The 15,399-nt window shown below is 33.7% G+C and overlaps 1 protein-coding gene across 1 annotated transcript in view; it reads right to left on the bottom strand.

Annotated features, from left to right (window-relative positions):
* The window catches only part of LOC150108343 (ataxin-10), a 173,154-nt gene that overhangs the window by 10,644 nt on the left and 147,111 nt on the right, over positions 1-15,399 (bottom strand). Inside the window, exons 9-10 of the mRNA XM_090390449.1 lie at positions 15,077-15,261; positions 62-125 (exon numbers count right to left, since the gene is read on the bottom strand). Coding sequence (XP_090246575.1) covers positions 62-125; positions 15,077-15,261 — 249 coding nt within the window. The remainder of the gene's footprint in view (positions 1-61; positions 126-15,076; positions 15,262-15,399) is intronic.

Raw genomic sequence — 15,399 nt, 5'->3', positions numbered from 1 at the left:
TATATAAATAATTTTATATTTTATCAAAACAAAATATTGAGTACCAGAAACATAAGGATACATGGATTCCTAGAATCAATGTTGCAGCAGTCCAAAATTAGAGGAATTCCATCCATCTTCCTTACCTATTGATTACAGAAATAAAAGTTCTAAGTTATATGAAGAAAATATACGTTGTTTTCTTTTTAAATAGAAGTAAATATTTGAGAAATGAGGTAGACGAACCAGAAGTGCAATTGGATGGCATGTTGACCTCCACATTATGAGAATGAGTAAGAGAATTAGCAGTGCCTCTGACCAAGCTGTTTTTCTTAGTTCTTTCAAGGTTTCTGAGAGAGCAGAAGGTGGACAAGACAGATCCATTATATAAAGGAGGCTCCATGATACTAGTAGCAAATTACAGCCTGATTAGTATCTCAGAAGTAGTGGTTAAAGCAGTGGTTCTCAAACTTTTTGAAGTCGGGGCACATTTAAAATCCTACAAATAATTGTAGACGCACTATATACAAATTTCTGAGAAATATGTTATAATAATTAAGTCAAATATTACAGAAAAAAAAATAATGCGATAAAAAAAAATAAAATGAAACATACCTTAAGTTTATTCATTCTTGTGTTTATGAGAAACATGAGCCTGATGTGTCCTAGCAATTGCTTCAATGTTTGGGCATATATTTGAAAGGCAAACTCTCATTTCCTAGTTAATATTGAAGAGTTCTTCTCTTTTTACGCTTAATTGTGGTGAGGGTAGAAAATCCTAATTCACATAAATATGATGTTGAAAATTGTAGTAAAATGTTCAAAGCTTTTTTAGCTATCGACATATATTCTTCTTTTATAGAAATCCAAAAGACTTCGAGACAATTCCTTATGTTTAATCATCAATCCACGATCAGTGGATATAGCTGCCAGTTCTTCTTCTTCTGTTAATGTTAAGCCAAAATCACTTGAAGTTTCCATAAATGGGTTTCTAATCCAATCGTATTGTTCAGTGTTAAGTGATGGAAAATAAGAACTCAATTTTTCTTCTAAACTTGTTAAATGTTCAACTATTATTGGAAGTGTTTCATTTATGCAAGTGTTACTTACCAATGGAAACATTTCCAAATTACCTTCAACAGCTTTTCTTTTCCAAATCTGTAGTTTTCTCTGAAACACTTTCATTTTGTCAGTGGATGTGAGAATATTTTTCTTCTTTCCCTTGCATGCTAGTATTCAAAATATTGAGCTGCTGAAATATATCGGCCAAATATTGTAACCTGGCAATCCAAAGCACCGAAGGAGGTTACAAAAATGTAATTGTTTCATCTCTTCAAAAAACGCAAGAAGTCCTTGTCGTAGCTCGTGTACACGGGTAAGTACTTTCCCCCTTGACAGCTACCTCACCTCAGTGTGTAAAAGCAGCCGTCTGTGTTGTGAATCCATATCGATACAAAGCTTTTCGAATAAACGCAAAAGGCCTCCCTATGAAGAAAGCAGTGAGTTATGATAACATTCTCATTTTGTTTTTTACAAAAGATGTAAGGCCCTTAACACAGCCTACCATGGAAGGGGCTCCATCTGTACAAATGCCTACACATGATTTCCATGTTAACTGCCATTTATCAAGATAGCTATTCAAAATGTTAAAAACGTCCTCACCTTTTGTAGACACACTCAATTCTTTGCAAAAAAGAAACTGATTTACTATTTGATCTTCATTAATAAAACGGATGAATGCTAAGAGTTGTGCCTTGTTGGTAATGTCTGTTGACTCATCAACTTGCAATGCAAAATTTGAATACTGAAGTTTATTACTGCATACATTTTTATCGATATCAGAAGACATTTCTATAATACGCCTGTGAACTGTATCATTGGACAGAGGAATCTTGCTTATTTTCATTGCTGCTTCATTTCCTAGCATTGTCATGACCATTTTTTTGCATGCAGGCAAAATAAGTGACTCACCAAAAGTATGATCTTCCATATTTTTTGCTATCAGTTCTGAGACTTGATAAGAAGCGATTTGATCTTTATCAGAAACAGTCATTATACTTTTAAAAGAATTTGCCACTTTTGTTTGCTGTTCAGACAATCTCTTGAAAAAACTTACAGATTTATCTTGTAAATTAGAGTGTATAGTTTTAAAATGTTTACTCAATTTACTAGGAAGCAATGATTGATTTGCCATTTTACATCCACATACTAAACATAGCGGCAAAGGATGATCTTCACTTCTGGTCCAAGTGAAACCAAAGCTTAAATAACTTTCATTATATTTGCAAGTAGGCCACGATTTTGCTTTCTTGCTTGCACTTAACTTTTGCTCACTTCCAGAATCTGATTCTTCAATATCACGCTTCTTTTTGAGAAATCTATCCATTTTATTTGGGTGTATTTATCTGAAAATAAGTAATATGCACATAACATCCACTTCCAACACTTTTAAAATAAGTAATATACACAAGAATAAACCATATTCTTGTTCTCTTTGCAAGAAAAACCGCTGTTATTAACATAATAATGATGTGTTGACAAAAAGAGCAGTATATCCGTAATGAAAAGGTATAATAGAGTAACTATGTTTATTTTTATATCTGGACACATATTTCTCTGGAATACCACAGGGCGCACCCTTTGAGAACCACTGGGTTAAGGTTGGAAAAGTTGGTTAAAAGTAAAATTCAGGAACGGGTGGATACAAATACGATACTCTAGGGTGGATAGCAGTGGATAGTATGGATTCGTGAAAGGTATATCCTACTTTAGTAATTTACTCCCATTATGAGTTAGATAAGGGAAATGGCTACACCATGATACTGCAGAATTTTGTGAAGGCATCTGACAGAATGCTGCAAAGCAAACTATTACATAAGTTGAGCAAATGGGAATAGATACAAAACATAGTATAAATGGTGTGTGTGTGTACTATTCTCTTAAAATTATTCATAGAAAACATTCACAATCATATCCACTAGTGAGTCTTAATATAACCATTATCTGCAAGCATCATTTCCATTAACGTTAACTTCTATTAACATGCTGACTGCCACTATGAGATACTTTGCAGTTGGCCATTTAAATCAGAAAGCCAACTAACAATTATCTCACATTTGTCATACTGAACTTTGTCACTGACTACAAGATAATTCATAGAAGATGCAGGTATTTCTAATCGGGGGAATGAGAAACTTTAAATATAGTAGTAATAGAGAAAATGAACTGACTCAGGTAATTGACAACACAATTTCAGGAAATATTTTTATTTAAAAATTACAATAATGAGCCTATTAAGTAAGCTCCCATCATTCAGTCTGTCCCATGACTTCTGTTACTACACTGCCAGCTTTCTGGTTAGATTCACACTGCGTGTGAATGGTTCCTTATCTTCCGACTATGAAAGTGATGTTGGGATTCCACAAGGTTCTGTTTGCCCACCCACTCTCTTCCTTCTGTATACAACTTGCTCCAGTTGATTGCCAGTCCAATACACTGTTCTGAAATAGTACACTTCACTCCTCCTTCTCACTTGATAAACCTTGCACTACATAAATCACCACAACTTACAGAACATCAATCTCATTAACCATAATTCTGATCCCTAAACCATTCTTCAATGGTGTTTAGATAATATTGTCAATTTTAATGCTAATAAAATGCAGTTCTATCTCGTTTCTTTTAGTATTACCTTTGACAACGCTAAAATCTCTACATTCTTGTCTAAATATTTTCCATCCCTAGATTTCCCTTCTTGGATTTATCATACAATCAGGCCTCACTTGGCATAAGCATATTACAACCATTGCTTCCTTAGCAGCTAGAATTCTTTATTGCTCAATGTGTTACTTTATCTCCAAACAGCTATTAAAACTATTATCATCATTGCCCATTAGTCTAATGTCTGTTGGTGCCTCTTTCACCATCCTTTGCCATTTCTCTTCTCTCTGTCCACTGCCAGATGACTGAAATCCAGCAAACTCTTTCCACACCCACTCTCGCCTTGGCCATCCTCTTCTAATTATACCATCCACTATACTAAGCAGCAATAATAACAATAATAATAATAATATCATTGTTTTTGCTTTATCAGAATGTTGTATATGAGGGTGCAGTATCCAGAAAGAGAAAGATCACTAGTGGTGTACCACAGGGGGTTAGTTTTGGGGTCGTTGTTGTTCAATTTGTATGTTAATGATGTTGGGATGGGTTTAACTAGTGATATGCAGCTGTTTGCAGATGATGCCAAACTGGGGAGAGAAATGCAGAGTCAAGTGGATGTTATGGTCTTACAAGAGGACTTGAATAGATATTCCACACAATGCTCATTCAACAACTTTGAACTGCAATATTGCAAAATTGTTAGATGAGCATTATGTGGAATAGTGTGTACCTCCCACGATGAGTCTCTGATTCGATTGGTAGAGCCTCTGCTACTAATGGCTCAGTTAAGTAAGTTTGAGCGCGGTTAGTAGTTGGAAGGGGACCAATCGTTCGATGCTGTTGGCACACTCTCCCTCGATGAGTCTTTAGACTCCCTGGAGGTGTCAAATAATAATAATAATAATAATAATAATATCATTGTTTTTGCTTTATTGATGTTCTTTATCAGCCCACATCTCTTTCATTCTTCACTTAACTTCTGCACTGTTCTTTTCTAGTTCTTCTTCTTTGATAATGACTATGTAACTCTGCCTGAAGTTGGTTACTCTGAGTAGTGATCACTGCAGCCAGTTCCTAGCCTGGATGAAGGTTGTGCATTGGGCTGGCAACCCAATTACATAAAAAAATTGATGCTATGAAACATCCGAATAGTACTCAATGGCCACCGACCTGGAATGGAAAAAAGAATATGATTGGATTACAAAATAGACAGAAAAAATAAGAATAAAATAAGGAGAGCTATCAAAATGGCAACATGGAATGTAAGGACAATGAAACAAATAGGAAAAATGAATGAAGTTGCTAATGAAATGCTGAAATATAAAATAGACCTCATTGCACTACAAGAAATGCGATGGTAAGGACAAGGAAGAATTGATAAACAGCATTATAGTGTTATTTATAATGGTCCCAATGAACGAACTGGTCAGCTGTGTACTGGCTTCATAGTAAGCAAGGAAATGCAGAAAAGTATGTTAGAATACGAAGCTATCAGTGAACGAATATGCAAAATAAGATTAAAAGGAAAATTCAGAAACATTATTGTCATTTCAGCTCATGCACCAACTGAGGAGAAAGAAGAAATTGATAAAGATCGATTTTATGAGCAACTTGAAGAAGTTTGCTGCAAGACACAAAGGTATGATATTCTATTAATCATGGGAGACTTCAAAGCTATGATTGGGAGAGATGAAAATCAAAAGCAAGTGGCAGGAATATTTATGTTACATGATAGAAACAATGAAAATTGTGATTTACTGATGTAATTTGCACTCAGAAAAACAAATTATTCATAAGAAGCATATCATTTGCACATAAAGCAACTCACCTGGAAAATTGGAGGATACCATGCATGAACGAAGTAACCTACACAGATCATGTTTTAGTTTCGAGATATCATTTCTCCTCTTTATTCTGTATTCTATTATCCTATTTATTAGGAGAGGAAAATAAAATAGTAGAGAGATGGGCAGAATATTTTAAGGATTTATTAAATAGAGAAGAAAATGGAGAAAATATTCAATTAGAAACAAGAAAGGACATTGATGTAGAAGAGAATACCCCTATAAAACCACTGACAACTAGTGAAATTGAAGCTAAAATACAAAAAATGAGAAATAATAAAGCACCAGGAGAAGATAATATAGTTGCAGAATTACTGAAACATGGAGGGGATTCAATATGCTTTGTACTACAGGATATATTTACAACAATCTGGTCAAAGGAAGAAATGCCAGACAGCTGGAATGTTGGCATAATTTGTCCTATTTATAAAAAAGGAGATAAATTCGACTGTAATAATTATAGAGGTATTACGTTACTTAATGTAGTTTATAAAATTCTTACATCCATAATAAATGACAGGCTTAAAGAAATTACAGAAAAGAAAACAGGAGAATATCAATGTGGATTTAGATCAAACAGAAGTATACCATTGATCAACTTTTCATTATCAGACAGATGGTGGAAAAATGTTTTGAGCATGCAATAGACCTATACATATGTTATTTATAGACTTTAAGCAAGCATTTGCCAGTCTAAACAGAGATAGTCTACAAAAGGCTATGAAAGAATTAGAGATACCACCAAAATTAATTAGATTAGTAATGATGACCATGAAAAAAACAAAAGCGAAAGTTAAAATAGATAATAAATTTAGTGACCCCTTCGAATTTAATAAAGGTGTAAAACAAGGAGATGCACTATCAACATTATTTATTATAGTTTTACATTATGCGATTAAAGATTTAGATCAAAGAAGGACAATTTTCAATAAATCAAGTCAATTATGTGCTTATGCTGATGATATAGTCATCGTTTCAAGAACTAAGAAAAAATGGTTAATTGACATGCATAATGAACTGGAAAGAAAAACTAATGACATGGGATTAGAGATCAATGTAAATAAAACTAAATATATGGTGATGTCAACTTCAGAAATAAGAAGAACCACAGAATCTACAAGTTGGACAGAAAATTTTTGAAGGAGTGGCCAGATTTAAGTATCCAGGAGATAATGTAGAGAATGAGGCCTGATCAGCTATAGCAATTAAATAATGTATTCAAACTGGTAATAAAGCATATTATGCAAATATGAACGTGATTAAAAGCAAGCTAATAAACAGAAGTACTAAAATATTTATATATAAAACACTCATAAGACCTGTGGTTACATATGGAAGCGAAGCATGGACTCTCAGTGAAAAAAGACCAAGACAATTTGAAGAAAATTGAAAGGAAAATTATAAGAATTTATGGACTCGTCGAAGAAAATAGTGTATGAAGAATACGGTACAACAAAGAAATTAGTCAAATACTAAAAGAAGAAGCTATTATTAGGTTCATAAAAGAGCAGAGATTGCATTGGTTAAGAGAAATACAGTGGTATCTTGCTAATCCGAACCCTCCAGTAATCTGAACTGCGGTTTGAAAGAAAAAAAGTTTTATTTATTACATATTATTATTTTGTGTACTATTATTTTTAATTAATAATTATTATTTTAACTATTATTATTTATTTTATTATTATTACAGTACAGTATTTTTTTTGTACTGTCAATTGTATGGTTATACTGGAGGCCTATTTTGATGTATTGTGTGTTCACGTTTGCTTTTTTATACTGTACAGTACGTACTGTATTGTCGGCATGCATCACAAATATACACAAAAAGAGGAAATTGAAAAACATGCATAATTTGGTTAAAAATATAAATCCAGTTGATGAAATTTCACAAACAGATGTTACAGAATGGATTACAGGTAGAACCGAAAGTGAATTCGGAATCAAATCAGATGCTGAAATTATAAATATGACGCTACATATTTATGATGTATTATGTAGAATCATCATCATCATCGTCTTCTAATGAATTAGAAGACGATGATGACGATGAAGAACTCGAAGGAAAAAAAAAGTAAAACATGAAGAGGCAGCTGACAGTTTTAATATGTGTATAGAATGTGCTAAGCAAAATGATACGCTATTCCACAAAATTTTGTTGCTAATGCAGTTCCGAGAAGAAGCATTCGAAAAAAAAAGTTTAACTTCGAAGAAACAAAAGAAAATCAGTGACAAAAAAATAAAAACCTTCTTTTTATGTGTTATTTTGTGAAACTTTTTTGTGTTGTGTACAAGAAGTGATATTTTTTACGCAAATTAAGTTAAGTACTGAACTATGCAATTTTATTAAATCAGAATCCTCAACAATACAGGTACATACAAATTAAATTTTTCACTAAAATAAGCTTGTGTACTGTATTATTTTTTTGTTTTACATTACAGTATGGTAGCTTTTTTTTATCAGTTACTTCATTTATTTACAGAATTAAACTGATGTACCATTAGAATCTGATTATTTTTGTCTTAAACGCTAGTTATTGTTGTCTCTTGGGGGGAAATTTGCTAATCCGAACGGGCACGGTTTTTATTAGTTCGAATTAGCGAGATACCACTGTATATGCAACAAGGAGAAAAGGAAGATCAAGATTAAGATGCATTGATAACGTAATCCAAGACTTGACTACTATGAAAGTGAAAGGCCTCGGAAAGACTAGTTAAGGATAGCAGACAGGAGGCTAAGGCTCACAACAGGCTGTAACACAGGATGGTAGGTAGATAGGTCGTGACTATGCCATCTGCAAATCGCAAGTTATATGAAAGAAGGATAAAGATGTTTGGGGATAATGGTTCTCATGACTCTTATTGTTTGGAACCATCCTCCTATTTCTCCACAGTTTCTCACAGCAGCCTCTGCATTCTCACTGATGTTCTGCAAGAGACATATCATGTTCTTGTCCACTCAATAAGATTCAAGTACAGTCCATGTCACTTTCTGATCTACTGTGAAATGCTTTCTGAAAGTCCATAAAACAGGTACAGTGGAATCTTGGTTGTCGAACTTAATTTGTTCTTGAAGGCTGTTCGGAAACCGAATTGTTCGAAAACTGAAACCATTTTCCCATAAGAATTAATGTAAAATGGATTAATCCCTTTCCAAACTCCAGATGATTGTTTATTTAAACCTTTACAACGGTACTTCATGCATAAGATCGTATACAAACATAATGAAAATGCATAAAATCTTACATAAAAAGAATAAACACAATAAATAGATAAAATACAAAAGAAAATTTACCTTCACTTTAACTATACATACAGAGGAGAGTTGATGGCGTAAGTGGAAGGAGGGGAGTCCCCTTCCATAAAAACATCAGGTTACTGTCCATCTGGGATTTTTCTCTTTCTCTTTTCTGTTTCTTGGCACCACTCAACTCTGCTTGAGACACACTGGGCCTCTGTCTCACTAATAACCTGTCCAATGATATTTGTTTTTGCCTGCGTTTTAAAATGTTTCTGAAGTGAGACATGGCACTGTCATTGAAATGGTTTATGATGCGGTTTGCTACAGCTTTGTGAGGGTGATATCTTGCCACAAAACTTTGCACCTCACCCCATTTCGCACACATTTCTTTGTTCAAAGAACTAGGAACATTCTCAATTCCTTCCTCTGTGTCTGAAGACATTTCCTCCACCTCCGTCTTTTGCTGCTCCTTCTGAAGGTGTTCCAGTTCTTCCGTGGTGAGCTCATTCCTGTGATCCTCCACTAACTCCTCCATATCAACATTGTCAACTTCTAAGCCTATGCTTTTGCCCAGAGACACAATATCATCGACAAGAGCAACATGCTCAGCCTCAATGTCTCTGTCTGCTACACAGTCAGGCCACAATTTCCTCCAGGCTGAGTTCATCGTCCTGTAAGTCACTTGCACCCAGGCTTTGTCCAGGATACTTAAGCAATGGAGGATGTTGAAGTGATTTTTCCAGAATTCTCTGAGTGTTAATTCTGTGTCAGAGGTCACTTCAAAACACCTTTGAAACAGTGCTTTGGTGTAGAGTTTCTTAAAGTTCGAAATGACCTGCTGGTCCATGGGCTGAATTAGAGAAGTTGTGTTAGGATGCAGGAACTTCACTGTGATAAAATCAGACTCCTCCACTAACTCGTCCTCCAAGATTGGACAGTGAGCAGGAGCATTGTCCATCACAAGAAGGCATCTAATTGGCAAATTTTTTTCTTGAAGGTATTTTCTCACGCTTGGGGCAAAGACTTCATGGATCCACTCAATAAGCAATTGCCTGGTTACCCAAGCCCTACCATTAGCCCTCCACATAACAGGCAATTTACTTTTCATCACGTTTTTTTTAAACACCCTCGGATTCTCAGAGTGGTATACAAGCAATGGCTTGACCTTGAAGTCTCCACTTGCGTTTCCACATAGCAAAAGAGTCAGCCTGTCCTTCACTGGCTTGTGTCCTGGCAATGCTTTTTCCTCCTGAGTGATGTAAGTCCTCTTTGGCAATTTTTTTCAAAATAGTTCCGGTTTCATCACAATTGAACACGTGTTGGGTAAGGAAACCCTCAGCCTTTACATAGTCACTAAATTCTTGCACATATTTCTCAGCAGCTTCTCGGTTCGAACTCGCAGCCTCCCCATGCCTAACCGCACTATGTATGCCACTTCTCCTCTTAAATTTCTCGAACCATCCTCTACTTGCTTTGAACACATCAGTATCAGCACTCATATCAGGGTTTTTCTTTAACAGGTCATCATGTAATTGCCTCACTTTTTCACAAATTATAGCCTCAGAAACACTATCACCAGCTAACTGTTTCTCATTTATCCAAATCAGCAACAATTTTTCCACTTCTTCAATTGTCTGCAATTTTTGTTTAGTAAGAACTTTCACTCCTCTTGCAACATCAGCTCTCTTGATCACCTCTTTTTTTTGAGTATTGTACACATTGTTGATTTTGCCATACCAAATTGCATAGCAAGATTCAAGACACAAATGTCATTTTCATGTTTGGATATGATTTCTTTTTTAATCTCTATTGTGGTTCTAACAACTTTTCTTTTCACTTTGCTGCTATCACTATTCTTCTATAGCCATATCATAGCTGTAGAAGAATAATTTATGAAAAAAAAAAAAAAACACAAAGAAAATCAAGAAAACTCACTGCAAGGTTGATGCGTAACTGACGCTTTCCTGCCTTACAGCTCAGCACGTGGAGCACGTGGTTGCTGCCTGCCTGTTTGAGAACCAAAATTCTGTTCGGGAACCAAATTGTTTGAAAACAGAGGTTCCACTGTATAACCATTTTTATTTTTACGTAGAGCTTTTTCCACAATTAATCATAAGATTAGTATTTGGAGCACAGTACTTCTGTGTCTTCTAAATTCTGCTTGCTTATCTTCCAGAATTTCTTCCATTAGTTTCCTTATTCTTTCTGTTAACATCATCATAAGTACTTTCCCACATGACTCATTAGAACTATTGTTTTGCAATTTTTGCAGAACAATAGTTCTAATGAGTTTTTTTTTTTTTGTGAATAGGAATTAGGATTGATCTTATCCATTCTTTTGATGTTTTGCCATGTTACATACTGGTACAGTTGATCTATTATCATCTAATCACCATATTTCAACATTTCTCCAGTAATCTCATTATTCACAGGGCTTTTATGGTTTATGAGATCTTTTACTGCCATTACAACCTTATCCTTCAGTATAAATAAGAACTTGGTGGTGGACACAAGAAGTTAAAGAAGTAGTGGAAAAGAAGAAAGTATATCAAATGTTACTATCAAATAAGTTGGCAGATGCCCTGATAGAATACAGAGAAAAATGTCAGCTAAGCTCTGTGTAAAAATAGTTAAACAAGAGGCATGGGAAGACTGCAGAAAGAATTTTAAGATCTACGAATGAAAATATTTCATGATGTAGTATTGCACAAAACCTACCAACATTCAATTTCAAAGGATTATCAGGTTTGAAAATTGATCGTGCAAGTTTGCCTATACAGGATTTGGTAAATATAGTTTTTGTTGAAGAATTCCTCAGTGTGTGTGTGTGTGTGTGTGTTAGTTTTATGTTGATCCCATATAGAAGAGGCCTCACCTAGGGAAACAACTTTTTTGTAGAGAACATGTTGTGGCCTTACAAGAAGACTTGAATAGATTGAGTGAATGGGTATGGAACAGGGATGCAAGTTCAACATTGCAAAATGTAAGGTTTTAAAATTTGGGAAACAAAGATGGGATGTAGAATTTACGTTTGGTGGAATATATTGTTGGAGGTGGAGGAAATTCGAGATCTTGGGATGATAGTGGATAAGGATCTGAAATTTAGGGGACACACTGCCAAAATTGTGAGGACAATACAAAGAATTCTGGGAATGATGTGGAGGACAGTGACTTGTGTAAGGAGATTCTTGTTCCATTGTATAAAGCTCTGGCTAGGCCACATGGACTACAGTGCACAGATTTGGTCACAAAAAGGATGAAGAGATGTTGGAAAGAGTCCAGAGGCGACTGACTAAGGTAGTTTCTGATCTCTGGAATGTCGAATATGAGGAAAAGTTGAGAAGATGCAATTTACAGTCTAGTGGATAGGAGGAAGGGTGATATGATAGAGACCTACAAGTTAGTAAGGAGTTTTTATAGAATCATTCAGACATTGACAGACTATTTATGCTAAGAAATTTTACACTGTCAACCATTTATTTCTAATTTTAAAAATGATCTATCAAATAATAATTATTTATTCAAACTACTTAATCGCAGTTTATCCAAACTTTACAATTGCTCTCTGGATTCTTTTGTCATTACTGGTATCTGTGGAACAGTCCTTTTCTAAACTTAAAATTATTAAAAAGTACTTGCGCTCCACAATGGTACAAGACAGACTTTCAAATCTCGCCATTATATCAATAGAGTCAGATATTTTGGATCAACTTGATATTATTCGAGAATTTTCATTAATGAAAACTAGAAAAGTTCAATTCATTAAGTGATTTTTCTTTCTGTTTAAATATTTATTTAACTATTTCTTTACCCAATAATGTTTAATATGTTCCTATTTCATATATACTTGTAAGTTACTATTATTTGTTTATTTTATTATTTATTTGCTTTATTTTTTTCCAAATTATTTTTGTAGTTTTTGTACCCTTCTTGTATGTTTATTGTTTTTTATACATTTTGTTTGTAATTTCTGCTTTTTGTTCAATAAACTTATAATTAATATATTTCATATTTCATTTTTACTCCCTTATACATTTTAATAAAGTGATTTTTTATTGGAGGGAGGGGTATAGGGTCACCAACTAAAGTTTTGCACATAGGCATGCCCATGTGTTTCATTCACAACTACACCATCTGAGGCTATCTCCAAAATCTTCAAATCCAACACTGTAAAACATTACATTACTTCCAGCACATTTTTTCTAGGGTAGTTTCCTCAGAAACTTTAGAAATGAAATGAACTCTTTACTTCTTTGATTGGAAATAGGAGCACATACACAATTTCCTATTTCCAATATACAGTGGCCTCTCACTAATCCGAACTAATAAAAACTGTGCTCGTTCGGATTAGTGAATTTTCCCCCAAGAGACAACAATAACTAGCATTTAAGACAAAAATAATCAGATTCTAATGGTACATCAATTTAATTCTGTAAATAAATAACTGATAGAATAATAGCTACTGTACTGTAATGTAAAACTTAAAAAAAATAATACAGTACACAAGTTTATTTAAGTAAAAAATTTAGTTTGTATGTACCTGTATTGTTGAGGATTCTAATTTAATAAAATTGCATAGTTCAGTACATAACTTAATTTTTGTTATGTAAATTTTATGTACTGAACTACACATCAGACTGGTGTAGTTCAGTACATAAAAAATATCACTTTCTTGCACACAATACAAAAAAAGTTTCACAAAATAACACACAAAAAAGTTTTTTTTTATTTATTTGTAAAAAAGTCACCGATTTTCTTTTGCTTCTTGGAAGCTAAACTTTTTTTTTTGAATGCTTCTTCTCAGAGCTGCATTAGCAATAAAAATTTGTGGAATGGAGTATCATTCTGCTTAGCCCATTCTATTCACATATTAAAACTGTCAACTGCCTCTTCATGTTTTACTTTTTTTCTTTGAGTACTTTATCGTCAGCCTCATCTTCTAATCCATTCTGTAGCATCATATTTATAATTTCTGCATCTGATTTGATTTCAAATTCGGTGATTCACGCCGACAATACAGTACGTACTGTACAGTATAAAAAAGCAAACATAAACACACACACACACACAATAAATCAAAATAGGCCTACAATATAACTGTACAATCGACAGTATGAAAAAAATACTGTACTGTAATAATAATAAAATAAATAATAATAGTTAAAATAATAATTATTAAATAAAAATAATAGTGCATAAAATAATAATATGTAATAAATAATTTTTTTTAATTTCAAACCGCCGTTCGGATTACTGGATGGTTCGGACTAAAGAGGTTCGGATTAGCGAGATACCACTGTATATATATATTCCATAATTTAAACATTCCCATTAGGGCTCTCTTTACTTATCCAATCTTGGACATTGATTGTCTAAAATTGGAAAAGTAAAGAGACAATGAATGTCTAAATATTTTGTAATCACTGCTCTACTACATTTCCAAGCATGCAACATCCTGTTAGATAGACCTTTATTTTAACTTCTCTTCAAATAACAGCAAAGCCATTAGATATGCTGCCATCTTTCATGTCTACCCTGAACAGGCATAATTCCTCTGCTATCATTAATTCTCCTCTTTTTTCCTTTCTTCTCCTCTCAAAATATTCTACATTCCTTCACTTCTATTTTTGCCTTTATATTAACCTCGGTTAACCAAGTTTACCATTAAGCTATACTGACTAGATCAATGTTACAACCTCAGCAACATTATTTCTGATACTCCTTGCATTATACAAATAAACCATCAACATCAAAGTCATATTTATGTCCTTACTCCTTTATGCGGTCTTACTAGTTCAAAACCTTGCTAACCTTTCCTCCATCACTCCATTTTAATATGTTTCCAGATATAATTGATCTCATTCTGTATGAGGCCATTAGACTGACACTCCCTTTAAATTTATTAAAGAAATAGAGTAGTAGTAGTACAAGTGGGATTGATTACATATTTCATGCAATGATAACCCTTTTAGTGAAGCAAGCAAGAAAGTTGAGTGAAGAAAAACCCAATCACCTCCCTAAGAGAAAATAATTTCTTAAAAAAAAAGTTCATATTTAGAAGCCTATTTCTGATGGTAAAACTATTAATGTAAACTTGTATGAACATATTCTTCAATGCCTATGAATATATTATCACCATCTCCTGGGATGCGGGTATTCAGAAAGTGGCTCTTTTTTGCAGAATGGTCTACATGCAAAGTAGTACATGTTGATTCCAGAAAAAACAAAACAATCCACAAAGAGAAAAATCAATATTTCAAACATAATGTATATAGCAACTAAAAGAAACTTTCAAGGGGAAAAAAAAAAGTTAGGATGTAAACTTCAAAATCAAATGATATATAATACATACTGCATCCTGATTAGTTATGCTTTGTGCACACATATTTCCTATGAGCCGTATCAAATCTCTCTTAAAGCCAAATGCAGGATTCATCATATCATTCTCATCTATTTCATTGGTGGCCTTTAAACTGGAAACTGGTGTGAAGACATTGGAGCTAGTCTTTCCAAGGAAATGAATACTTTTTAATGTATCTGAAAAAAAAAGCAAAAACACTAAACCCGAAGTAAAAGACAATGCTCAAAGCAGTGCTTGTCTTTTCTAAAAAAGAAAGAAAGAAAAAAGTGCCTGTATTCATTCTTCGCTAGAGAAAATAATTGAAAATTAAAATA

Source organism: Typopeltis vanoorti, chromosome 3, assembly GCF_054136105.1.
Source record: "Typopeltis vanoorti isolate ZY-2024b chromosome 3, IOZ_Tvanoo_1.0, whole genome shotgun sequence".
Taxonomy (NCBI): domain Eukaryota; kingdom Metazoa; phylum Arthropoda; class Arachnida; order Uropygi; family Thelyphonidae; genus Typopeltis; species Typopeltis vanoorti.
This window is presented reverse-complemented; position numbering and strand designations above follow the sequence as displayed.